Source organism: Gracilinanus agilis, chromosome 2, assembly GCF_016433145.1.
Source record: "Gracilinanus agilis isolate LMUSP501 chromosome 2, AgileGrace, whole genome shotgun sequence".
Lineage (NCBI taxonomy): Eukaryota > Metazoa > Chordata > Mammalia > Didelphimorphia > Didelphidae > Gracilinanus > Gracilinanus agilis.
In genome coordinates this window covers 86124455-86151740 of record NC_058131.1, presented here as the reverse complement: position 1 = coordinate 86151740, position 27286 = coordinate 86124455, and the positions used below count along the sequence as shown (strand labels likewise).

Sequence of the window (27286 nt, the reverse complement as noted above, 5' to 3'; positions counted from 1 at the left end):
CACACACACACACACACACACACACACACACATACATACACACACATAATGTCTCTCTCTCTCTTTCTGTCTCTCTCTTTCTCTCTCTCTCTCTCTCTCTCTCTCTCTCTCTCTCTCTCTCTCTGTCTTCTACACGTTCTAACTTATTGATCTTTTAATGATATTTAGTACAAACATATGTGCAGAAAAAATAATAGTTTTGCTAAGTTCATATATGTGGTAATTTCAATTCTGTAGTCAACTGATCAACAGATACCAAGTGCCTATTTTATTCCTAGAACTGAGCTCCATGCAATCACCAAATATGCATTTATGAAAGCACCTATTGTGTTCTGAAAATAAAGACCAAAAAAGAGACAGTCTTTGCTTTCAATGGGTTTACATTCTATTGGGGAAAAGAAGGTATACAGATATGAACAGATATAAAATAATTAAAAATCAATCAAAGTGATGGGAGACATTAGCAGTTTGATGGATCACATAGGAAATGGAATTTGAGGTTAGCTTTAAAGGAAACAAGGGATTATATGGCAAAGGAAATGAGGGAGGGCACTTTAAGCATTGTAGACACAGCTTTTGAAAAAGTGAAGAAAAAGACATTATTGGAATGTCATCTTTTCCTAAAGGTCAATATCATTGGACCAAAGAATATGTGAAGAGGAGTAATATATAACAAAGCTAGAAAAGTAGGTCTGGGCCCATTTTTGAAGAGCTTTAAATGGCAATCATAGGAGTTTTATTTGACCCTAGAAGGAGTGAGTCACTAAAGTTTATTGATCAGGGATATGATAGAGTTAAAACTGTACTTTAGAAATATCAATTCGGCAGTGGTGTGGAGTGCAGGTTAGAAAAGAAACTTCAAACAAGGAGGACAATTAGGATACTATTGTCAAAGTCAAAGTGATAGATGATAAGGGTTCAAAATAGGTTGGTGGCCATTTGAAGAGAATCCTCAGGATCTGGCAACTGATTACATATATAGGGTAAGAGAGAGAGAATATTTGAAGATAACTCCAAGGTTGTGAAAGTAGATGACCAGTAATATAATATCATTCCTCACAAAAATAGAGAAATGTGTTAGAGTTTCAAGTTTTTGGGAAAAGATAATAGGTTCTCTTTTGGATGTGTTGAATTTAATATGTCTACAAGACTTCTAGTTTGAGATGTATAATAGGTAGTTAATGATATAGGATTTTAACTCATGAGAGATATGGGCTGGATATATAGATCTAGCATCATCTGCATGGAAATAATTAAACCAATAGAAGCAGATGAAATTACCAAAAGAGTGGAGAGAAATAGAAGAGTACCTACAACAGAGCTTTGGCATACTTCTATGGTTAGGGGACATGACGTGCATGATGATACAGCAAAAAAAAAAAAAGATGGTGTAGGAAAAGTCAGGCAGATAAATAGAAAAGTAAACAATCATCAATCATTTATTTAGTGTCTGCTTTATAACCATGTGAGAGAAATATCATAGAGTTCCAGAGAAGAGAAAATATCTAGGAGGAGGTGGTGATCAATTGTGTCATATGCTACAGAGTTCAAGGAGTAGAGGTGAGAAAAGGCCATTGTGTTTGGCAACTAAGAATTCTTCAGTAACTTTAAAGAAGGCAGTTTCACTTGAAAAATGAAGTTACAAAACACGTAGAATTGAGAAGGAAGGGAAAAAGAGGAAGAGGAGATTTAGATAGCTTCATAAAAGTATAATACAAACTTATAAAACCTAAAAACACTGCTCAGATAGGATTCAGATATGCATAAAAATGGGAATTAAACAAAATGGTGTTGTGTTGGAGAAGTGCCCAATTAGAGTGGGACAGGAAAAAATTAAAAAGAGAATGAACCTATTTTCAGTAGGTTTGAGCAACAGAGGATCCATGGAAGGGAAGTAGTGTAAGCAAAAGCATGGGGTCAGAACAAAATTGTAAGGCATCACTAGGAAAATAGTGCAACTAGGAACAGAAACAAATTCTTTCTCTTCCAGCATGATGCTAAATCTATTAAACAATGTTTTTCTAATATCATTTGCCAGACTAGACAGGACTGTGCTCAGTGCATATATTAAAGAAGGTTTTCCTTTAGAAAACAAATATATCTGTAAAATTACAGAATACTTTCTATAATAAATTAAGCATCCTCTTGTAATGTATCCATATTTCATATCAGAATCCTAATGACATTCCTTCTTCTTAGGAAAGGATTTGAGGAATAGCTTATATAGTGACAGGGGAAAAAGGTACTCTGGGTTGACATTTAGAATACATGGGTTTCAATCCTGGTTGCACTTTTTAATGTGTGACTTTAGACAAGTCATTTAGCTTCTCAAGCCTCAGCTTACTCAGCTATAAAATGAGGAAATTCGCTAGATGACCTCTGAGATCCAGTCTAGAATTAATTCTAAGCTTCTTAGAGGTCCACGTTTTTTGCCATTTTCCAGTAAACAAACATAATTCATTAATTGGCCATGAAGAATCACACTATTAATGTGTGATTGAATGTGCAATTATTGCCATGAGTACACAGAACAAAAATAGTGGGAATCAAAAATCTCTTTCCACATCATCACTTTCATCTTCCCCTTTACTAAGAGATACATTAGGCTTCTTTAACCATCCCCTTTCTGGGTTCCCAGTTCCCATAAAATCCCTGACTCTCCTCCTTGCTCTCCATTTTAGTTCAGTAGCTGAAGGCCCTTCGTCATTTATATTTTAGCTGCAGTTCAATTTCTTTGGGGCTCTTATCCAGAATGATTTAAAGACTTGTTTAAAAATCCTTTCAGCAAGGCATGACTATATATTCTTCATAAGACTCATTTACATGCTTATTTTTTGCTTTTGCTTCTCATTTTGTTTTGTCACTTGATATATTTTTTTCCTAAAATGGTGACCATGTTTTTACCCCATCTGCTTCTCGGAATCCTTGCCAATCTTGTACCTGAAGCCTGTTTTCATCTGGAAGAGACTGGCTTAGGCATATGTACTAGGTGACTCCATTTGGGAACAGAGTTAAAACTCTATCATCTGTATCTCCAAGTGAAACTGTAGGCTTCTCAATAGGAAGGAGTGTTGGAAGTATGCTGGATGTCTTACTTGAAGAGAAAAGGTCAAAAATACTCATGTATAATCCCAGACAAGAAGCTGTTTCCTTTTAAAAGCATCCAGTATCGATAGGCTCCCACTGACAGTCAGTTTGACAGGAGCAAGTGAGACAAGACAGACCCTGGTTTCTCTGAGTTTCACATGCTTCCCAATATAGCCCAAGACTACCTACAATTTCCACCTTCTCAGGAAGTAGATAAGCTTCCTTCCCTCTCTTGACCTGGGAGAGGAGGGGCTATTTTTTCTGTTCTACCTTTAGAAGATCTTTGCAGCTTTTCAGCTCACTAATCTTTGTCCAAAGTAAAATAAACTGCAGTGTGATATTTCCCCCATTAGTTTTATTGTATTATTTACTAAATAGATGGCTTCTGTAAGCCATCTTTCTCAGACAGAATGAGTGTTTTATTTCCAAAGAATACCCTATTCTTACTTAATAATTGCAGGTTAAATGTTATAAAGTTTTTCTTAACATCCCTCAAAGCTCTAAACAATACCAGAAGGTTAGGTGTCATTGCCAGCAAAGAAATGGAATGGGATGGGATGGGGTAGGGTGGGATGCCATGGCATGGGATGGGGTAGGATGGGATGGGATGGGATGGGATGGAATGGAATGGGATGGGATAGAATAGGACGAGATGGGGTGGGATGGGATGGGATGGGATGGGTTGGGGGATAGGAATAGTTTTGATTTGAAACTCCCATGACCACCTAAAACACTGAGTCAGAGAACATATCTTGTACCTTTTCTCTAGCTCGATCCTATTTTCATTTTTATCATATACAGGAAAAGATGGAATCACTATGGCCAGGCACATTCAACTGAAGTTAATATTGGGTTACATGAACATTCGCAGTGAGATCAAGATTTTAAAACTTTCCCTAAATAGCCTTGATCATATTTTTGAATGAAAAGATAGAGGGGCAGTTGGGTGACTCAGGAGATTGAGAGCCAGGCATAGAGATGGGAAGTTCTGGGTTCAAATTTGACCTCAGACACTTCCTAGCTTGAAGTCATTTAACCCCCATTGCCTAGCCCTTACCACTCTTCTGCCTTGGAACCAAGATACAGTATTGATTCTAAGACAGAAAGTAAAGATTTTTTTTAAAAATTGGGAAATTAAGATAAGCACAATTCAGTAAAGTCATTTCTTGGTCCTTTAAAGAGATCTGGATGGGAATTTCTCCATTGAAAAGGAAAACCTTCCAGGACTCATTCTTTTCACACAAGTGACTGCTTTAGTTAAAAACATAGCAGCTGAGGTTTTGTTCCTCATAGAGGGCCTTTTCTGAGAGTGAAAGTGACCGTATTTGTCAGCATTCTCTTACTTCCCTCTTGCAGAGGAGTGTGATGACAAGCAACCCCTGACCAGCAAAGAAGAAGAGGAACGCCGCATTGCAGAAATGGGGCGCCCAATCCTTGGAGAACATACCAAACTGGAAGTTATCATTGAAGAGTCCTATGAGTTCAAGGTACACTTGCTACCCAGCCACATCAAAGTCAGTTTCTCCCACAGGCTTATAAGGGATTCCTGGAAACCTCCCAACCAAGATCACTGACCATGTTACCCAAATTATAAATACCGCTATTGTAAACACTAAAATAGTGCTTGAGTATTTGTTGCTTCATGACTTCAAGATAGACTTAAAAGGAATATTGGAAATACGAATCTTAGTGAGGAGGGACTAAAGCAAGACTAAATCCAACTCCATAATTTGAAAAGCAAACCTAGGTTATCAAAAATTCTAAAGACTTTAAGGTAATTTTATATAACAGAATTTTTGAAGGGAGATTTGAATGGCAAAGATGGAATCTAAGAGATGATTCTCTGTACAAGGATTCAGAGTTAATATGAAAAAATGTATCAGAGGAAAATAGACATTGTTAAAGATAAGGGGACAATCTGTTATCTTCAGATATTTCTGCCCATTATATTGCTTTCATCGATACTTTCCTCCTTTTTGAAGGCCGTTTAAGGAACCAAGCAACATCAATGGAATGGCAGCATAGTTCTTATAACAAAACTATTTAGACATGAATGTTCCAAAAATAAAGAATTTATGTAGTACTCAGTTTACCAGTAGTCCTGGTGACTGTGAGAGATACAAAGAGAGGAAAATGTAGTCCCTGCTAAGTAGGAATGTATAAGAGCAAACCTTTACTTCAAAATTTACAGAGGAAAATAAATAAAGTTCTATATGAGAACACAGAAGAGCAAGAGATTACTTCTGGATAGAAGATTCAGAGAAAAATCATAAATAATTGGGGTACATGTGATGGATAGAATAGAAAAATATTAAATGGAAGCAGAGTTTTCCAGAAAAAAGTAGAATGAATTCAGGGATTTAGAATGGCCTCCATAAAAGAGAATCATGTCATAAAAGGCTAGAAAATTATACTGGCACCAGATTGCGAAAGATCTTGAATGTCAGGGTAAGAAATAAACAATGGGGAACTATTGAAAGATTTTGAGAAAGAATGATCTGAGCAGTGTATTTAGACAGTAGTCTGAAGAATGGAGGAAGACCAGAAAAAGGAATAGAAATAAAAGAAGTTTTTTTTTAATATCCCAAAGAAGAGATAATACACGTCTGAGTTATGTAAAGTTCTCTCCAGTAATAATACATTCAGATAACAAGTACGTTAAGAACATTGCTCAAATCTTCTAGAGTCTTACCAGAGAAACAAATCACTACAACATCAAAACCTACTTTCTATCTTCTGGTGTGCCCTAAAAGCAGGGCACAGGTTTATTAATACCCCTTTTGCTCTGAGTGAGCTGTCCTAATCCCCAAGGAGGCTCTTATGACAAAGAGCTAGCACTCCTTTTTAAGTGTCCAAACCTATGGTGGAAAGGAGTTGGCAATATTCACCAATTTACCTCCATATGTCCCCCCTCCCACATGGCATAGGGGTATATATGCCAATTGAATCCCAGGAATAGCCCTGAGTACCATAAAGTTCCTGGCTAAAAATGTGCAAACTAAACTCTAATAATAACTGCCCTGAATTACACACATTTTTTAAAAGTTTCCTTTCTCTCAAGACTTTGCTCTTTAACAATACTTATTAAAAGGGTAAACGAAGTCCAACCATCAGAGCTTTTTTCACACTCTAGTAACCCCCTGCTAACCAAACTGCTTTCCAGTTTGGCTTCAATCTATAGATCAAAAATTCTTAACCATCTTTGTGGCATGAATCCTTGTGGCAGCCTGATGAAGTCAATGACCTCCTCTCCAAATAATGTTTTTAAATGAACAAAATAAAACATGTAGGATTCTAAAGGGTACCAATTGCTTTGAAATAGTTACCAAAAACTTCTTTTCAAAGTTTGGAGACCCCAGGTGAAGAATCCCAGAGATGAAAGCTTTGGCCAGACATTCTGATACGTCCTTTGGGTTTGTAAGCCACAGTTTCACTTCCTATAACATAGCAGAGAGATATTTGACACAGTAACAGTCTAAATGTCATAGTTATTTGTGGAGAGATGGATGAGTCCGAGACAGAATAGACTGGTGCTTATCCCTTGATCTTGTGATTGCCAGCAGTGAAAGTTCTTACAGTTTCTATTGATATTTATTCAGAGCCAGAGAATCCTCTCACAGACAAACCAAGTGTCCATTAGCCTGTGAAGCTAGTTTTTTTAGCAAGCTTTTTTTATATAATATGTTTTCAATAGACAGATAATAATAATAATAGCTTACACATAATGCTGTTCAGTTCAACAAGCATTTATTAGGTGCCTACTATATACAAAGCAGAGTGCTAAGACAAACAAAATACAGTGTCTGTTCTCTAGTTCTATTGGAGATGATACACTATGTAAAAAGATAAGCCAACACAAAATAATTTAAGAACAGAGAGAATACTAACAACTTTTGTATCAAGAAAAGCTTCTTATAGGAGAGTGGACCTAAGCAAGGTCTTCCTGGAAGCTAAGGATTTTGAGAGGCAGAGATGAAAAGAAGGCATTTCAGGCTTGAGGGGAAGTCTATGTAAAGACAGAGGCAGAACTAGGAGTCCCGAATTCGGGAGACTGCTTTTAGCAACAATATACATCCCATTTCCCCACCTGCTCTTCAACTTTGGGATGTTGGCTCCCAGTTGAGGATTTTGCCTTCTCACATGAAGCATCCATCCATTCTCAAGTGCTTTCCGGGTCCCCCTTATTTTGTAGCATCTTATCCCCACCAGATAGCTCTTATATAGTCAACATGACATTCAAATTCATACATTTTTGAACTAAGTCAAAATCGTATGTGTGTTTGTGCTTCTTCGCAATGAGTGGGCTTTGGAGGACATGCTGACAGTAAGTCTGGTGGCTGGGTAGACTAGTTGATGTAGTGGAAATGGGAAAGGCTGCCATGCTGTGCTAGAAATGCCTGCCTTCTCACCCTAGTCTGTGTGATTCAAAGGCTTGTATGTAGAGCATCTGCTTTCTTAGTTGAAGATTGCTTGGCTGCTGCTGTTGACAAAGTTGACCTTTTGAAAACCAGAGTGTTCATTTTACAGAACCAAGTGTTTAAAAAATGAAGGGGCACAAAGTCTATTAGGGGTAAAAATAGATGGAAATGAAGTGAAAGTTCAACTTTTAAAAAACCTGAGCCATTGCAAAGAAGTTTTTTTTTGGAGGAAAAATAAAGGAGATGGTTCAGTGACAACAAGGTTAATAAATGAGTGTTAAAAAGAAAGCTCCATTTACTGTAGATTTACACAGAAATTTTGATGATCTCCTACTATATTTCATTACAGAATTTAAAAAATAATCCTTTGGATTTAGAATTTTTAACCAACTGTGGCTTTTCCTAGATGCATATGACTGTTTCATCTGTCTCAAGCAGCAGCATGGTAGTGGGACAATAGAAGAAACAAAGATCACAAAGCATCCCCAATCCCATTTAGTGTAAATGGAGGAGGTTTTTAAATATCTATTACGATAATGACTGAAGCCATTCTTCATCTGTTCCCATCTGTCATTAGAGAGGGGAGTATTCTAGTCCTGGGTGCCAAGAACCGTTCTCCGTTTGTGTACGTTTCTGCCATGCTTGTACACACAATCACAATGGCATCGGAAGTCAGCGCTCTTGTTCCGAGCCTGACATCTGCTCTCCCTTATGTAACTCGGGAGCTTTAAAGCCAGCAGGGTCTTAGATTTCCTCAGGCCTTAACCATCCCAGCAGTAATTATTTCATTCTTTTCGACTTCTCTAGAGTACTGTGGACAAACTTATTAAGAAGACAAACTTAGCTCTCGTGGTTGGGACGAACAGCTGGAGGGAACAGTTCATTGAAGCTATCACCGTCAGTGCTGGTGAGTCCCCACATCTGCATGCAATAAAATTAGGATGACCCATTTCTGAGCTCAGGCTCAGAACAGGGAAGTTACTGCTCATGGTATGGCAACCAGAAGGCTTTTCTATTGTCAGGATGCCAATGGGATAGAGAGGGTATACATAGCATATGTTTCCTTGTTTTCTTTTAATGGGATTGCCTATCTATATGAATCAAATGCTGCCAGACATCCACTGGACTATATTTTCCTTTTCTTCCTGTATTACCTTTCTGTATGAATGCTAAAGATAAGACCCAATGGGAAGAACAACAGGACCACATGATGGAAAGAGAAATGGATAAGGAGACCTCAGTTCTGGTCCAAGGGGCTCTATCATAAACTAGTTTTACAACTTTGTATACATGCCATTTATGTTATCTAGGTCATGGTTTCTGTATATATAAATTAAGGGGAATTTACAGAACCAAGTGTTTGAAGAGGATCAAAAAATGAAAGGGTATGACACTCATTTGATCTACAGCTTGAAAATCATCAGATGATCTCTTAAGTCCTGTTCAGTTCTACATTCCTAGGGTCTACAACTGTGCTTTAAAATAACTTATCAGGGGATCTATATGAAAAGATGTTCCATTTAAAGAAAATTACCCTAAGACATTAGACCTATAACTATCCATACTGTATTATTCTCTATCAAACCTTTGTTTGTCCTAGTGAAGACAGAGACATTTCTTTTTTCCCCCCCTTTTAATGCTATCATCTTATTACAAACCAAACCAAACCAAACCAAAACCAATAAACAAAATAAAACAACTTTAGTGTTGGGAAAGAGGAGCTCTTTTACAGAAGAAAGAAAGAAAGAAAGAAAGAAAGAAAGAAAGAAAGAAAGAAAGAAAGAAAAGAAGGAAGGAAGGAAGAAAAGAAGGAAGGAAGGAAGAAAGAAAAGAAGGAAGGAAGGAGGAAGAAAGGAAGGAAGGAAGAGAGGAAGGAAGGAAGGAAGGAAGGAAGGAAGGGAGGAAGGAAGGAAGGAAGAAGTAAGGAAGGAAAGAAAGAAAGAAAGAACAAGCAATTAAATCAGGAACAAATTATGTGAGCATAAATTTGCATTGAACAGTTGCTTTAAATCCACATCCAAACACAAATAGGATTTCTAGTCAAAACAACAGATTACAAGGTCACATCAGAGACATTTCTTGCTAACAAAGTACAGTTGGGGAGGAGTTACCTAGATATAGTTCTTGCTACATATTGATAAGATTCAGTCAACAAGTATTTAAGTGTTTACTGTGTGCATGGCATTGTGATAACTTCTGGGGAAAAGAAGAAAAATAGCCCATGAACTCAAAGAACTTATATTCTAATAGGGAAGCTTATATTCTATATCATTTGTGTGTGTGTGTGTGTGTGTGTGTGTGTGTGTGTGTGTGTGTGTGTGTCAATTATCTGGTACAGAAATGGGTCTACTGAATTTGCCTTACCTACTGAAAAAAGCTCAAATAGGTTCATATATGATCAATAATGAGTCCTAAAACAATCCTGCACATTCTTCAACTGTATCAATATAGAAACAGTCACTCATACTTAGACTATTGCTTATTACAAAATTTGCTTTAAAAAAAGGACTGTGGGAAGAGAGGATGGAAAAGATTTTTGTAGGTTTATTATTAGTACTGTTCATAATGCTTTTCATTTCTGTGGCTTCCTCCACTTAAATGTGCCAAGAGAATTTATGAACTTTAAATGATAACTATTTGAAGGGAATGCATTAGGAAACCTCAATGATTCTTTGCTCTGAAGTTAGGGGATTTAAAAAGAAATCTCAAAGTTTTCCTTTATATCCTACATTTTTATGGTTCCACAATTCTGACTGAGGCCTGACCCCACCCCCAACCCCAGCAACGAGGTATGTCTTGTTCTCTCTTTCACAGATGGACAGAGATGCCTTGTTTAAGTAGTCATAGAGAAAATGAGACACAAATATGCTTGTCTAGAACTTATCTCATGGTTGTTTTCATTAGTCATTCCAAACATACTAAGCATTCACAATGCAAAGTTTAAGTAAACCATATGTTTTTGTTCATTGTTCCTGAAGCAAAGGAGCATAGAGTGGAGCTGAAAGAGAACTTAGGCATCATCTAGGCCGACTCCTTCATTTTATAATGTAGGAAAATGAGACCATCAGAACGGCAGTGACTTGGCCAAGGTCTTGGAGCATATAGACGAATTGACTAAAAATATATCTTCTTATTCAAACTCAGTGCTTTTTGGGTGTGAGTTTTTAATATACAGATGTTAGGGGTTGGGGAGAGATCCTGGGGGACTCACTTCTACCCCAGGGGCCTCAGTTGTTTCATTCATAAAGTGAGTGTGCATAGCCTGAAATTCTGATCTAGGGTGGAGTTTAGAAATAATGACAAAGATGAGATATTTAACTCTATATTGTGGGTTCAGAATCTAATTAGGTTTATTCATAAATGCATCTGTAAAATATTTTCTAATATTAGATTCATCACACTGATGCTATGATTACCTAAATGAGCCATCTCTGTCCCTGCATTTTCTATGTGACAAGAGAATGACATTATATCTGTCCTTCATTCCATCTGCATGTGTATGCAAGTCAACATCTATAAACACAAATATATAGTACATATGAATTTTATATAGCACATTCCAAAGTCATATACAGAGACATATACATATACACACAAGAAGAATATGTTAAATGTATATGCGCACCCATATAAGTATGCATCTATGTCTGTATGTCTGTCTATCTTCCTAACTCATTCTCCTCTCTCTCTCTGTCTCTCTCTCTCTCTCTCTCTCTCTCTCTCTCTCTCTCTCTCTCCCCCCTCTCTGTCCTCTCTCTCTTCCCCTTTTTCTCTCTGTCTATCTTCCTACCTATATTTCTAACTCTCTACCTCTCTTTCTCTTCCTCTTTCTTTCTCTCTCTTCCTTCCTCTCTGTCTCTCTCTCTGTCTCTCTGTCTTTATGTCCATGTATCCATCCATCCATCCATCCATCCATCCATCCATCCATCCATCTATTCAAATCTAAAATATCTACATAGAGACATGTATGTCTGCATATATTTGCATAGGGATATATATATCCATATACACACACATATATATGTACAGACAGTTTGTATATACATATGCACACCTACATACATACATTTAGTATTTTTGTGTGTAAATTCCCTCTGCTCATGTCAATCAGCTAGTAATCTGTAACTTGGGGTTTTGGTTCCCTGAGACCCTGAGAGGTTGAGAGGTTAAGTGACTTGACAATGACTAACCACCCATCTTCAGAGGCAGGGCTTGAACCTACCTCTTCCTTTGTCCTTCTATCTATTATAATACATTGGCACTCTCATCAGTCTATTAGTCTGTGAACTTGATATGCTGACCTCTTTATAGTGGTAACAAGACATTACTGACCCAACTGCAGTTGTGAATGCATCCTGAATTTGTAGCTGCAGGAGTTGGGATGAGTTTGCACAAGCAATCCTCAATCTCTCTCTTGTTCTTTGGCCATCATCTGTACTACTTGGTGAGCCATGGCATGTATTTTGGGAGCTAGCTGGCTGAAGAGAGGGATATAGTAGAAGGAACTGAAGTCAATAATTGATTAGAACATAATGTTAACAAAGCCAGTGCCAATAACTGTAACATATGGCATGGTCCAAGAGAGCAACCTACTCCATAGGTATGACATTTTTTTACTATGGCTAATTTGCTGGGTGACGATGGCCAATTATCAAACTTCCTCTTTAATCATTTTGCCATCTACAAATTGGTGTCAATGATTACACAAAGGCCTTTGAAGAAGACTTCATTAAGAGAAAATTATGCTATGTTATCGTGCAAATCAATGAATGGAATTCAACAAACCTGGAGGAGGAGGCAGAATTGTAAGGAAGGCAGTGGAGGCTGGACTTTACTGACCTTGGGCAAGTCTCTCTGAAAATCAGTTTTCTCTTCCATAATGTAAAAAAGGCTTATATTAACTTAAATCTCTAATCCTTTCAAGATCTATTGTAATGACCCTATGAACTGTATTACTCAACAAACATTGATTAATCATCTGTGTTTGTAGGAAGCCAACCATGTGAACCTTTGAAGACCATACAAAAAATAAAGGGGGAAGAGGACTTAAAGCTTCACTTCTGGGGCAGCTGGGTAGCTCAGTGGAGTGAGAATCAGGCCTAGAGACAGGAGGTCCTAGGTTCAAACCCGGCCTCAGCCACTTCCCAGCTGTGTGACCCTGGGCAAGTCACTTGACCCCCATTGCCCACCCTTACACTCTTCCACCTATGAGACAATACACCGAAGTACAAGGATTTAAAAAAACAAACAAATAAACAAACAAAAAAAAAGCTTCACTTCTGAGTGCCTCCAAATGACTCTCTAAGTTTATAAGCTACACACAGACAGTGCTGATCTGCATTAAAGGAGGGAGTTTGCACACAAGGAGTTCCCCACCCCCAATGAAATTGCAATTCTGAACCAATCCTCTCCAAAAGCATAATGAATTACAAATGTTCATATTTACATACATGCATATGTGCACATATATCTCTCTGTACAGTTCTACAACATTTATAATTTATAATTTTAATTTAAAACATAAATTTAAATTCAATTATATAAATATATAAAATTAAATTAAATTTTAATTTTTAAATATAAATTTAAATTAAATTAATATTTTACAAGGTATTTTCCTTACAACATCCCTATGATATAGCTAATATCCATATTATTACACACCTTTGATTGATAAGGCAATGGCAGAGTACATAGTGTGCTGTGCCTGAGTTCAAATCCATCCTCAGATACTAGCAGTATGACCCTGGTCAAACAGAGGGTAAGAGTAACTTGCCCTCTGTTTAACTCAATTTCCTCATCTATAAAATGGAGATAATAAAAGCACTTCCCTCCCAGAGTAGTCATGTGGATCAAACAAGATAATAGTTTCAAAATGCTTAGCACCACATAAATGGTAGCATTTATCATTATTATTAATTTTTTATTGTTATTACTCATAATTGCATAGCTAATAAATATCAGAGACCAGATTCTCACCCAAGACTTGTCTGACTCCAAATCTAGAATTATTTCATTCTACCATCCTGGCAAACAAGAGAAAATGGAATTTCAAGAAAAAATGAAATAAATTGTTTTGTCTCACATCCGTGAGTCATTAAACATAACCATAATAACTAAACTACAAATCACTGAGGTACAGTTTTATGGTCCAAGCATTTCTACAGTCATAACCCTGTGGGTGGACATCATACCGGCCCCCTCAGGTTCCGAGTGGGAGAACTGCTCTGTGACCTGATGTATATTTTGTTTTCTCCTGAATGCCAAAGTGACTTCTTGGAAGTAGGCTTCGTGTGGCAAAAATACACAACAATTTTTCAAGGCTCCTGATATATTTGAATTAATATGCTACTTGGAGGCTTATAAAATTTCAAGAAAGCAAACTTATTTCATAGACACTGAATTTCATGAAGAGCAGTTACCAAATTCAATATTGGAATCTGTGAAAAAACTTAATGGCTACAAAAATGTGAATGTTCTTGTGGTTGTTTAATGGACAATGAAATGTGTATAATTTGCTGGAAAAACAAAATATTACTGTGTTATAGATTGGTTTTCATAGCCGATATTCAGGCATTTTAAAAGGTTTCATTTATTTTTAAATATTAAAGAATAGTTATGGTTTTTCATTTGCAATTTCAGGCAGTTTAGTGGCTGAGGCAGAGCTAAGAATATAGGCCTTCCCACGAAATGCTAAACAATAATAATAGATGTAATAGGAAATACATATTGTGAGAAGAGTGCTCAACTAGGAACTGGATGACCTGGATTCTATTCCTGGTTCTTTCACTCTAGCTGTGTGGCCTCAACTGTGAAAAAAGGGTGATGCACTAACAAAGTGGACTAAAGTCCTTCTCCCTCCTGATAAGCTACAATTCTTTGGCTGTGGTGATTTATTTCTACTTATTATATCTATTATAGTTTCATTTTAATAATAGCATATTTGCAAACTAATAGCTTATATTTACAAAGCAAATATTGTTATCCCCATTGTGCAGATGAGTAAACCAAGACTCAGATAACACTAATAACCATATTTATGTAACCCTATGGGGTTTTTAAAAAGAACTTTTTATGCATCATCTCACTGGATCCTCCCAAGAAGCTTGTGAGGTATAGAATGTAAATGCTCTTTTCCTCTGGCACTAGGAGGGATACTGGAGAGTTGTGCTGGTTCCTTTATAGCAATCAGCCTATCAGTCAAACATTCGTTTCACCTGTCATGTCACTACTCAGTCCCAGAAGCTCCTCTGAGAATACTCCGGACTCTAAAAACTTGCTGCCTCCATTCCCTTTCCTTCTGCCTCTTCCTGAATGGAAATGTTTCTCTCCCATTGGTCTGGGCCTTAATAAGCATTACCCAATCAAATTATAACCTGAAGTTGCATCCTATTAGGAAAATAGTGTTTTCCTAATTCACTTACATCTTTTTCAAGGACATATTTTAATAGGCCCTTAATAGAAGGATTATTAATCATTTTGTGTTATGAATTCCTCTGGCAATCTGGTGATGTCTATGGATTCCTTATTCAGGAGAATATGTAGGATTAAAAAGAAAACCAATTATGTGGGAATTCAGTTATGTGACCCAGGTTAAGGAATACTGTCTAATGGAATTAAATATGAATGAATAAAGACAGAAGAATTTTTTTCATAATGAACAGACATGGAAATGTACCATAGCACTATGGTTAGAGCACTGAAGTAAAACTTGGGTGATCCTGGACTTGTTATTTGGCTATTCCATTATCTCAAACAATTCTCTAAATTGTAGAGTGAGTTTCAATCTCATTGGTAAAGAGGGTTTCCTCCTTGGGAGTTCTGATAACAAAGAAATCACAGATCTCTTCCAAACTTAAACATAGATGGTACATTCCATTTTATCCCTGACCCAGCTGAGCCCAAAGGCTAAAACCCTGGCAGGGCTGAAATTCGTCTCTCTCTTATCTCCTTTTCCATGGATGAGCGCTCTCTTGGCAATTCAGTTCCCAGTTGGTCCCAGTAGGAATCTGAACAAAAGGATTTTTTTCCCACTAACACAGCCTGCGGTGCCCATAGTTAGATGCCTTGATCATAGCTGTGAAAATGGTAGCAATGCTAATACTCCCCTGCTCACACAAGATCAGACACTGTTCAACTTCAGTCTGTCCCTAAAAGCCCTCAGATGCAGGTAAAAGATTCCAGGCTGTGCCCAGATGGCAGTGACCTGACATTCTGAAATCAATAGCCTACTGTGGACAGGGACATCATGATGTCCTTTCTCACTTTCACCTTCAAAACTCTCCATCATTCCTAGTGCCCTGGCATGCCATCATGACCCCATTCTGTCTCCCTTCTCATCCCTTGTCCCTTCCTCCTTGCCCATGGCACAACCCTAGGTTTGCCCACTTCTAGCATAGTATGGGACACAAAGCAGTATCACAGTCTCTCTTTTTCCTTTTCTTTTCTTTCTTTCTTTTTTTTTTTAAACAAAGGAGGAAATTCAGTCTTCTAGAAGTCATGACTTCCCATGGAAACAAAGCTAGGAAGTGGTAGTAGCCCTGGGATTTGAACCTAGCTGTTCTGAGCCTTGCTTCAGGGTACAAACCGTATTACTGCTCTGAAATTAACACTAAAGCATTTATTTATCACTTACCCACTTTTCCTGTTTCATAGCTCATTCTTTGAGCCTCTAGGTGGCACTACCATCCTAGGGTCAGGAAGACTCACTTTCCTGAGTTCAAATCTGGCCTTAGACACTTCCTAGCTATATGACCCTGGGCAAGTCACTTATTCTTGTTTGCCTCAGTTTCTTCATCTGTAAAATGAATTGGAGAAGGAAATGGCAAACTACTCTAGTAACTTTGCCAGAACACCCCCAAATGCGCTCATGAAGTGTCAGACGTGACTGAAAATACTGAATGATAACAAAATTAGACCTCCCAGGACTTTATGGTAACATTAATGTTTGTTAGGTACCTCAATATGTAAAGAATTAAAAGAATTTTAAAAGAATGGCAGTAGGGAGCAGAAAAAGCAGGGATTCAACCATCTACCCCAGGAGTTTCTCCTGTCACATCCCAATATTAGTACCAGAAGGAGGAGAGTATGTCGGTAAAGTGACTGTCAGAAACCTTTCAGGGAAAGCACTGATATAAACTATATCAGACCTCCTTGGAAGGGACAGGGAGAGGGAGGAAAAGAATCTGAATCCTAAAATATCAGAAAGCAACTGTCAAAAACTGCTTCCCCATGTAACTAGAAACCTTTCAGGCAATCCTCATTCTACAGAGTGCCTTGAAAGTGTGTCAGAACATCCAAATGAGGTTGACCTTCATTATCTCTGTGGTTTGAGTTTCTTCCCTATCCCAACTACTCCCAAATATTTGTGATTTGGCCAAGTAGAAAGAAAGGAATGACTTCAGGAGACATTGCACGCAGGAAGGGGCCCTTCTAATTTTAAAATTCATGATTCTGTGAGGGTGTAAAACAAGTGAGAGTAAGAGAAGACTGGGCTGTTAGTCACTAATCCCCCAACAAAGAAGAATTTCTTTAGGATGCTCCCTGACTGGGTCTATGCAGGAATTTGGGGGTCAAACGATTGCTTTTTTAAAGGTCTTATTACTCAGTTTCAGTATAATTCTTCGGATTTTATTCAGCCTTCAAAGTGTCTGAAAAAACAAAGTTGATCTTTGTACTCATCATGACTATTTTTTTTTCCTCTTTGCCTCCAATGGTTTTTTAAACCTTGCTGAGGGAAAAATGCTGAATGCTGCTGAAGCTAGGCTGAAAGAGATGCTGTTTTCTCCCACTGAAATGATGTCTCCACTTGAAGTTCTAGCTCAGACAGGTGACAACTCAGGATGACAACAGCGCCAGGAATTCTTGTTTATCCCCTTGGGATAGCTTTCAATTAAGCACAAGGTACACAGGATGCTTTCCTGTCCTCCCTGGAGATGGCACAGGACATCATTGCCTCTATAGAATAAAGTTGAAAGTTGAGATGTGGGAACCATTCTCCCACATCTTCTGGCTTTTTCCATATTCTGAGGGAATCAGTGCCAGTAAATTCACTCAAGAATTAAAGGGGAAATTCAGAGAATTTAGAGTCAGAGTGACCTTTGAGATCCTTTGTCTCAACCCTGTCATTTTATAGATGAAGAATTCAATCTTTAAAGAAATAAAGTGACTTGTTAAGTCTCACAGCTAGTAAATAATTGAGCCTGGATGTTTGTCTTCTATAACTTTGGTTTCAGGCTACTCCACATTTGAGCAGTTAGGTGGCACCGTGGAGAGAGTACTGTACCTGCAGTCAAGGAAGACTTATCTTCCTGAGTTCAAATTTAGCCCCAGATATTCCCTAGTTATGTGTTCCTGGGCAAGTCATTTAACTCTTGTTTGCCTCAGTTTCCTTATCTGTAAAATGAGCAAGAGAAGGAAATAGCAAATGTCATATTGGCCAGATTATAGAACCTATCAAAAAGAGAGAAGAAGAGCAAAGAGAAATGCCAAGAAAAGCCCAAACGGAATCATGAAGAGTTGGATATGACTGAAAAATGCCTGAACAACAATACTAACATATCTATCAGAATGGGAAAAAAACTCAACGAGGATCTAGTGATCTAGATTGACCCTTAAAAATCCTGCAGCAAGCTCTGAAAGTAGTGATGCGTCACATGTTAAAAGATCTGGTTTCATGTCCTCCTCCTGATGCTTTAACAGATGCCTCATCTTGGGTGAATCACTTTATCCAAGGACCCTAGTTTCCTGATTTGTTAATAAAGGATTTGGACAATGACCTCTGAGGTCACTTCATGCTTGAGATCTATGATCTTCTGGTATGTTTTATGCCAGATTATGGATAGACATTCATATCAAAAGCATTGCTTAAGAAATAACTTTACAAACACTGTCTTAGTTAATTTTCACTATAATTTCATGAGTTTTTGCATAGGGATTTTCTGTCTCATATCACTAATGAGAAAAATAAAGCTGAATGAGATTGTGATTTGCTAGTACATGACAGCCAATTTTCATTTGATTCCATATCTAATGCTCATTTTGCAGCAACATTAGCCTAGACATGAGGTAAGGAGGACTTCTAGATTGGTATCAGGGTCCAAGATGAGAGAGAAGGGTTTGAATATGAGATGTTAAGGAACAGGATAAAACGAGACTTAGCAAATGATTAGATGCGGTAGAATAGAGTGGTCTTCTCATCTATAATCATCATCTTTCCTTGCTGGCTTTCCTTAGTTCTTCTAGGCTAGACTTCTCAAGCCTAAACTTATTGTTGAGCCTATGAGATGATGGGAAAGGGGAAGGAGAGGACAAGTTCACCAGGATCTCCTGCTATGGCCTTCAATGGCCATCTGAAATTCATTTGCTTTAGATATATTGCTCATCCTTTTAAAGTGAATCACTAGAACTTTAAAAACCCTAACCACACTTTAATATAGCACTAAAGACGGACTGATGAGGTTCAGACAGCTTGAGTTTCTCAAAGTGCTATCCTCATTTTTTTTCTGTTTCTATGACACAATAAGTCCCCTTTACAACTTTCTCTTTTTGTTAGCCTAATTTTTCCCCACCAATTCAGGGACAAAAGAAAAATTAAATAACTTGAGAAAAATCACAGCATGATAGAATAACAAGTAGGACAAGCCTTCCTTCCACTTTTTTTTTCCTTTTGAGTAAAGTCATTTAGCAGCCCATTGACTGAGTTAAAAAGAGCTAGATTTTGTTCTCTTTTCTCAACTGTAGGTGTGCACTGATTCAGTGGGCTGATACTAGCTCATTTAGGGAATGGACAAGAAAACTGTCTTTTGTCACATGTTATATTTCAGATGATGCCTTGAGAAAGTCCTGTGTCACACACATGCCATCATCATCCTTTGAAACCTGTGGGAGTCATCCTTTCTCCTATTATTTGGAACTTTCTTGAATGAATCAGAGCTTAGGAAATCTGTTGGGCTGACAGCATCTTTTCAAATGAATTAATGTTCAAAAGTATCATCAGTTTGACAGTTCTTAAAGCTGAAGAACTCAATTTGACTGAAATCTTTTATTCATCCACAGAATACAAATGACATAAGAAATGACAGTGAGCAATTCCTTTGACCTAACCCCATTCCCCAAGCCCATTTAAGGAGCTCAGCAGTTCCTTCCTTCCTCCTGGGAGATAGCCTGTCACAGTGGAAGGAGTACTTATTGTCTCTGGAATTAGAGGATCTGACAGTTCAAATCTCACTCTTGGAACCTCTGTGCCCTTGAGTAAATCATTTAACCTCCCTAGGCCTTAATTGTTTCATCTGTTACCTGAGAGTGCTTGCTTAGACAGCCTCTGGGGCCCTTCTCAGTCCCGGGTCACTTCACCCATGAGCTGTTCATTGATAACCCTTTCTTTTCCAAGTTTTCACAAGGGGCAGACCCCACAAGATATCTCAACGTGAAGCTTACTCCCTTGCAGCCCAACTGAGAGCCTTGCTTGCCAGGAAGCCAACAAATAAGCACCACTATTGTGGAAATTATTTCAAAAATATCTTCCTGATAAATTTGTAGGGATTAACACCAATGCCTCCTTCTTCCTGAATTAATACAAGGAATTAGCACAGGATTAGTACAGGAAATTAGTACAATTAGTACAGGAAAAACTTAAAGATTTCTTGACAGAGAGCAAATATCCAGATCTAAAAGGCATCTTAACGGTTAGCCAATCAAATCCCCTCATTTTACAAATGAAGAAACTGAATTCTAGAGAGGTTAGATGATTGAATCAAAAGTTACAAAGGTAGAATATCTCAGAAGATGGATTTGAACCCAGATGCTGTGATAGCAATCAGGGTTCTTTCCACTAAATGGAGTTGTCTCCCTCCTTTCATGATGGATCTCTCTGCCTAAACAATAAAATGACTTTCAGAGATAGATACACACACACACACACACACACACACACACACACACACACACACGAAAAATTTCTATGTGCAAGTGACCAGCTTTGGAGTCAGGCAAACAGACCATGGTTCTTCCTAACCCTTTGACCATGGCCAACTTATTTAATATTTCATCATCACAGGCAATCCCCTACCACACTAACTTACAGATAAGCTACCATATTGGTGGAGGGAGTTTCCACATCAGCAGGACCTTTTCCCCCCAAAATAAAAATAAAAATAGCTCCTTCCTTTAAGAAGTTTACATTCTCTGAAGAGCACCAGTACCAGGAGCAGAAGGAATATGGAGTCAATATTTCCTCCTCCACACTAGAAGAGAGATGGAATGAAAAATGAGTAGAGGAGTGGGGAAGGAATTCTCCTCTTGCTCCTGGTTATGCTTAAGCTGCTGCGTGCGTGCGTGCGTGCGTGTGTGTGTGTGTGTGTGTGTGTGTGTGTGTGTGTTTTTAAAGAATATTGTATTTGGCTGCTTCTCTTCCCAAATTGCCTATTACAAAAGCTCGGGGAAAACATTTTATTGCTGGTCTCAAGCATGATTCAGCTCTCTTTTTGGAAGACGCTCCAAGTCACGTCTTTAATGCCGCAATTGTCTGGATTGGCAGAAGCTCAGGCTGGCAAACAATATGACTTAACTGGATCCCTCTTTTGTTGGCTTAGGCGGCTGTTATTTGAATAGAGGCTGAGTTGGTGCTTACCAGTCAATATCTACAGCAAGGGGGCTTTTTATCCCTCTGCAGGAAACTCTGTACGCTTTGTTGTCAGTGGGGAAATGTTTCTGCATTTTCTAAAAGCGATAGAAGGGGCTGGGTGTTATCCCTCAACACACTGGCATGGACACACACACGCACACACACACCCTTTCCATTGCTCTCTACACAGGCAGGAAGCAAAGCATTGTTGTAAAAAATTAGCAACAACTCTTCTTGCTATTCACAGCCTGACCTATTATTTAAGAGCTTGGCATTCAAACCTCACAATCCAGTGTGACCAGAGAAGCTTTAACAAGCTCTGGGGTTTCTCCCCCAACACTGTCTCTGCTTGGCTGTGCCTGGTGAGTTAGGGCGTCTGATACCCAGGGAAGACATTCTCTCTCTCTCTCATCCCACAGTCTGGTTGAATTTGGCATTTGGACTGAAACATTGGCACTCCCGACATTACACTGCCCCAGCCTCCTTTCTGATGAGCTCAAGGACCTTCATCTCTGAGATGATGGATGTGGGGGAGTTTTCAAGTTACCCAAGGAAAAAAAAGATTAAGATGCAGCCTACTGATAATGTCATCAGAGCTAATTACCATCCTTTACCTGATGGTCAAAAAAAAAAAAAAAAAAAAAAGAAAAAGAAATTAAATGTGGCTGATGTTTGCCTTTATCTCCTCAAGGACTGTTGAAATCATCAATTATGTCTAGGTTTGAGACCCAAAGCACCTTCCTCTCTGTGTCTTACCTATCCAACCACCACATGGTATATTGTAAAAAGCCCTAGACTGGGGACAGCTAGATGATTAACTGGATTGAGAACCAGTCCTAAAGATGAAAGGTCCTAGGTTCAAATTTGGTCTCAGACATTTCCTAGCAGCATGTCTCTGGGCAAGTTATGTAGCCCCTGTTGCCAAGCCTCCTAGCCCTTCCTGCTTTTCTGCCTTGGAATTCTGGTTCTTTCACTACCTGAAAACCTTTGGGCGAGTCACTTTTCCTTCTTAGCCCTCAGTTGTCTTGTCTATCCAATTAAGGTAAGGGGATGCTAGTCAAGGATTTGAACTTGGGATTTCCTGAAACCAAGCTCAGTACTGTATCTGCTTCACTTAGCTCCCTATGGAACAAATATATAACTTGGCAAATTTGTAAAAAAGAATACTAGTTCATCAGGGAGAGAAGTATACAAAGTTCAATTCTAAATACCAAAGATCTGTTGAACAAAAGGAACTTGGGGTAGCATCGTGACATCGTGGATAAAGTGCCAGGGCTAGACTCAAAAGGACCTGGGTTCAAACTTGCCTTTAGATACTTCCAAGCTGCTTGAACCCAGACAAATTACTTAACCCATTTCCCTAATCCTTATCCTGCTCTCTTAAAGTTGTTACTGAAACAAAAAAGAGATTTAAAAAGAAAAAGAAAGAAAAGAAAAAAGAGATCTCATTTCCAAACATCCTCCCTCTGACACTTAGTAGCTGTGTAACCATAGTTATCTCCTCTTTGGTCCTCGGTTTGTTAACTTATAAAAGGGGAGACCATATAGGGAAAAAAAGTAAAAAAAAATAATATTTCTGAAGTAGCTAATTATAGTGAATAAATAGCCAGTCTGAGTCAGGAACAACCAGATTCAATTCTACCTCCAGACTGTATGATCCTGGACAAGTCACTAAATTCTCAGTCCCCCAGACATCGATGTTAAACTGTAAATTGGAGTTTTGTGCATGTGATTTGGGCATATGGACACTTAGGTTTCCTGGGCCTCCATTTTTCCATATGGCAATGGGGAAAAATAACCTAACCCATAAGATTGTGGTAAGGATCAGCCAACATAATGAATGCAGAGTCCTTTGTTCTGATATAATCAGTGGAATAAAAAAAGCTCCTTGAGGACAGGGACTATGGTGATTTTTTTTTATTCCTAGAATCTAGTATTTAATAAATTTTGATAGAGAGGTTCCCTACATCACTGAAATTTCAATCATTCCCCCCGAAAAAAAAACCAGAAAAAGTAATAATAATACATTACTATATTACAAGGCTGTTGGGAAGAGTTGAGAACTCTATATACATGAGAGCAATTCTTTCCAAAATGAAATGAAAGCTTGAGTCAATGACCTAAATAATTCATGTCCAAAACAAGGTACCTGTGTTCAAATAAGTACCTGCCCATGTACTTGCCCATGAGCCTAACCTTAATGCTTGTCTTGGTTCTTCCCTTTCCTAGCTGATAACTTGCCTGAAATAAATTAGGGCTGTGAATGTTAGCCTGGACACCAGTTCCCATCTCTATTCTCCCAGATATATTATCTCTTGTGTCTAACTAAGTAAGTCACAGGTATATGAAGCCTACAGGGAAAAGCAGACCACTATGGTCCAATGGACAGAATCCTGAATTTGTAGTTAAGGGACTTAGGTTCAAATGTTGACTTTTCCACTTACCTGTGTGTCCTTGGATAAGTTACTACCTCAATAAGGCTCAGTTTCCTTATCTGTAAATTGAGAGAGTCAGACTAGAGGACCTCAAAAGTTCCTTCCAGATAGAAATCTTGCCCAAAGCTATGCAGAACTGATTACCAACTGGGGAACAAGTCACAACACTGACTAAATTTCCAAAGAATTGTTAGAGTTGGAGGGGACCTTCAAGGTCAGCTACTCCAATCCCTCCATTTTATAGATAATAATGTTTATAGTCAGAGTTTAGTTAGTTCCTTATGGTTTGCAAAACACTTTACATACATTAACTCATTTGTTCTGTACATTGATCCTAAGGTAAATGTTTTCATCTTTCCCATTTTACAGATAAATAAACTGAAGAAAAGAGAGTTTAAATGACTTGCCAAAGATCACATAACTAATGACACAGGTGGAATTTGGATACAGTTATTGTTATTCCTGACTTTATCTAGCATTCTATCTATTTTGCCACAAGAAAACTGGGGCTCAGGAAAGGGGAGCTGAGGATTAAAAAGAGAGGTTAGCAACCAATAAATATTTATTGGGGCTAGCTACATGCTATATGGTGCCATGGATAGAATACTGGACTTGGAATCAGATAGATTCATCTAGATATGTGTCCCTGAACAAGTCAGTTAACCCTATTTCACTCAGTTTCATTATCTATAAAATGATCTGGAGAAAGAAATGGCAAACCTCTCCGGTATCTTTGCCAGGAAATTCCCAAATGGGGTCACAAAGAGTCAGACATCACTTGAACTCAACAACAATAGCAACCACTGAGTTACCATAATTGTATATTGAGTTCTAAAATTTCAGAATATGGTCCTGAAATAATTTATTTCATTAGGTAAGCTTCACTGAGAAATATTAAAATTCAGACTTGCATCAGCTATTAGAAAAATAATAAGGTAGAGTTTCAAATATCCCCATAAGAATAAATCAGCAGGGGCAGCTGGGTAGCTCAGTGGATTGAGAGCCAGGCCTAGAGACAGGAGGTCCTAGGTTCAAATCTGGCCTCAGACACTTCCAAGCTGTGTGACCCTGGGCAAGTCACTTGACCCCCATTGCCTACCCTTACCAATCTTCCACCTATAAGTCAATACACAGAAGTTAAGGGTTTAAAATTAAAAAAAATAAATAAATAAATCAGCATTCTGCTTCAAGTACAAAGATGTCATTTTTGGCTCATCACCAGTAAATAATGATAGGGCGGCTGTTACTTCATCTTCATGCTTCTAATTGCCCATCTCAGGTGGAGATCAATTCTGTGACCTTAGGATTATTAGCAATAACCTTAAGCCATCTAAGATAAACTAGTCACCTACTAACTGGCTGAGATCCAAGAGGACTTTATTAATTGTTTATAATGTAGAGGATTTTCCCAACAGCAACTCAGTGCAGGGATGTGATTCATGGAAGACTAAGAAATCATGCCAAGAAGTGACAAGCTAGAGGGTGAAGCTTTCCTTTCTCCAATCTACCCAGAAGCAGAAATGCTCAAAAACAGAGTTGTGGCCAGAGGGAGAAAGAAGGAAAGACTCAATCTGAATCCTTCAACCTAAACAATCTTCTAATCCTAGTGAGCTGAGTTATCATCTATAATACTTAAGCACTTTGTTTCTTCTAAGCTCATTCCAGACTAAATTTAGTAAACTGAGTGAAGGATCTAGCATCAGAAGCCCCAGAATTGAATTTCTGCTCCATCCATTTATTAACTGTGTGATCATAGAAAAGGCACTACCTTCTCTAGGTTCCTTCTTTTGTCATTAGAGAGTATAATATCAACCTCAAAGGACTGTTGTAAAGACTAGACAAGATAAGGAATGCTTTGTTCTGAAAGGATTATACAAATATGGAATATTATCATCATGATCAGTGGAATGTAAGCTCCTTGAAGATAGGGACTGGGTTTGCTTTGGCATTCCCAGCATAGCACTTAATAAATGTTAAACAGAATTTATTTGTAACAGGAAGGAGAAAATTTGAGTCTTGTGCACAGTTGATGTGAGCTGGGAAGAAGTAAGGGGGAACTGAGCCACAAATCACAGAAACAAAACACCAGGCTGTAGGCAGTTAGGTAGTGCAGTGTAAGGAGTCAGCAGCTAGACACTTTCTCTTGTTCAAATAGACTGAGTTCTTCATTGGAGACTCCAGTAGAAATGGCCATCAGTCCCAAATAGAACCCCACTTTTCCATAGGATGGGGGGGATGGACAGAGAGGGGGACTGCCATCGCTTGAATGTAGTAGTCAGTCAAGAGTAGAGAATAATAACCAAAACAATTAATATATTACAAATGAAATTTAATGGATAATGAAGCAAAGTAGCCTGTTTGTTGCCCGAACAGGGACATGATATCACACAGATAAAGGAGATTTCAGAGGTAATCTAATCCAACCCTTCATTTTCCAGAGGAAGAAACCAAGGCCCAGAGTAATGAAATGATTTGTCATGATCACTAGTCTCTTAATTATCAAGTAACATTTATATATTGCTTCAGGGTCTACTAATGACTTTTCTCATAGTATCAGGCAGTAACTAGTGCAAGTATCGTGAAACCTATTTTAAAGATTAGTAAACTGATGCTTAGAGGTTAAATGGTTTGGTCAAGGCCACAGCCCTGGTAAATAGAGCTTGAGATTCAAACTCATTTCTTCCTGTTCCAAGTGGAATTCTCCTTCCACTTTACTATGTCCCATAATTACTGAAAATTTAATGTTTATCTTCGAAACATATTCTTACTGTTATAAAAACATTACATAGCCATCTTCCATATCCTTTAGATATATTTTTAAATGAGCTCAATTTGGGCAAGCACTTGCCCTCCTTTAATCTTGGTTTCCCTTCAGATCTACCAAATGACTAAATGACCTGTAAGGTCCCATCCAGCTCAAGATCTCTGATACTCAGTTCTCTTTCATATTTATCTTCCTTCCAAAGGTTTAGATCAAAGCTTCATAAGCATGAGATGATCAGAGTGGAAGTGGGTACACAGGGTTAGAAAGCTCTTCTAGAAAAGATCTGAGAACTTTTATGGACTACACTGGAAGGCAGTTGGAAATTCATTTAACTTCCAATGAACAAACATTAATGAACTGCCTACTGTGTGTAAGTTATCAAGAGATACAAAAATGAATTTTTAAAAATCCTATCCCTCAAGGAGTTGACAAAATCCTAAAAATTGTGTCTCTGATATTTATTAGCTCTGTGATTGTGGGCAAATGAGCAAATACTAAATTTTGGATTCTTGAATCAGGTAATAATAACAGGAACCTAACAAAGTTGTTAGAAGTGTGGTGATGGCTGCAGAGTACTTTGTATAGTTGCAGGGTACTTTAATCTTAGAGTATTATGCAAATGTAAGTTATTTTTAATTGTTAATTTCTCCAAACCTCAATTTTCTCATCTCTAAATAGGGATAATTTTATGACTTGATTCATAGGATTACAAAGTGAGAAAGCACTTTGTAAACTTTAAATTATTCTATAAATTTAAATTAGTATTACACTATCAAGGAAGATTTTATTACAGAAATAGATAAGCTAAAGAATAAATATGCAAGATATATAAAGATGATATATATATATAGATATATACATATACACATATGTACATTGTATACTATATGTCTACGTGTATGTGTATGCACATGCATATACACACAAATGAAATGGTCAGAGAAAATTAGATTTGTTT

At 37.9% G+C, this 27286-nt stretch overlaps 1 protein-coding gene across 2 annotated transcripts in view; it reads left to right on the top strand.

The window, feature by feature from the left end:
• Positions 1 to 27286, top strand: part of SLC8A1 (solute carrier family 8 member A1) — a 415876-nt gene that overhangs the window by 349918 nt on the left and 38672 nt on the right. For both annotated transcript variants that reach the window (XM_044663276.1, XM_044663277.1), the window contains 2 exons: positions 4444 to 4574; positions 8313 to 8412. In XM_044663276.1, the coding sequence (XP_044519211.1) occupies positions 4444 to 4574; positions 8313 to 8412 (231 nt within the window). The remainder of the gene's footprint in view (positions 1 to 4443; positions 4575 to 8312; positions 8413 to 27286) is intronic.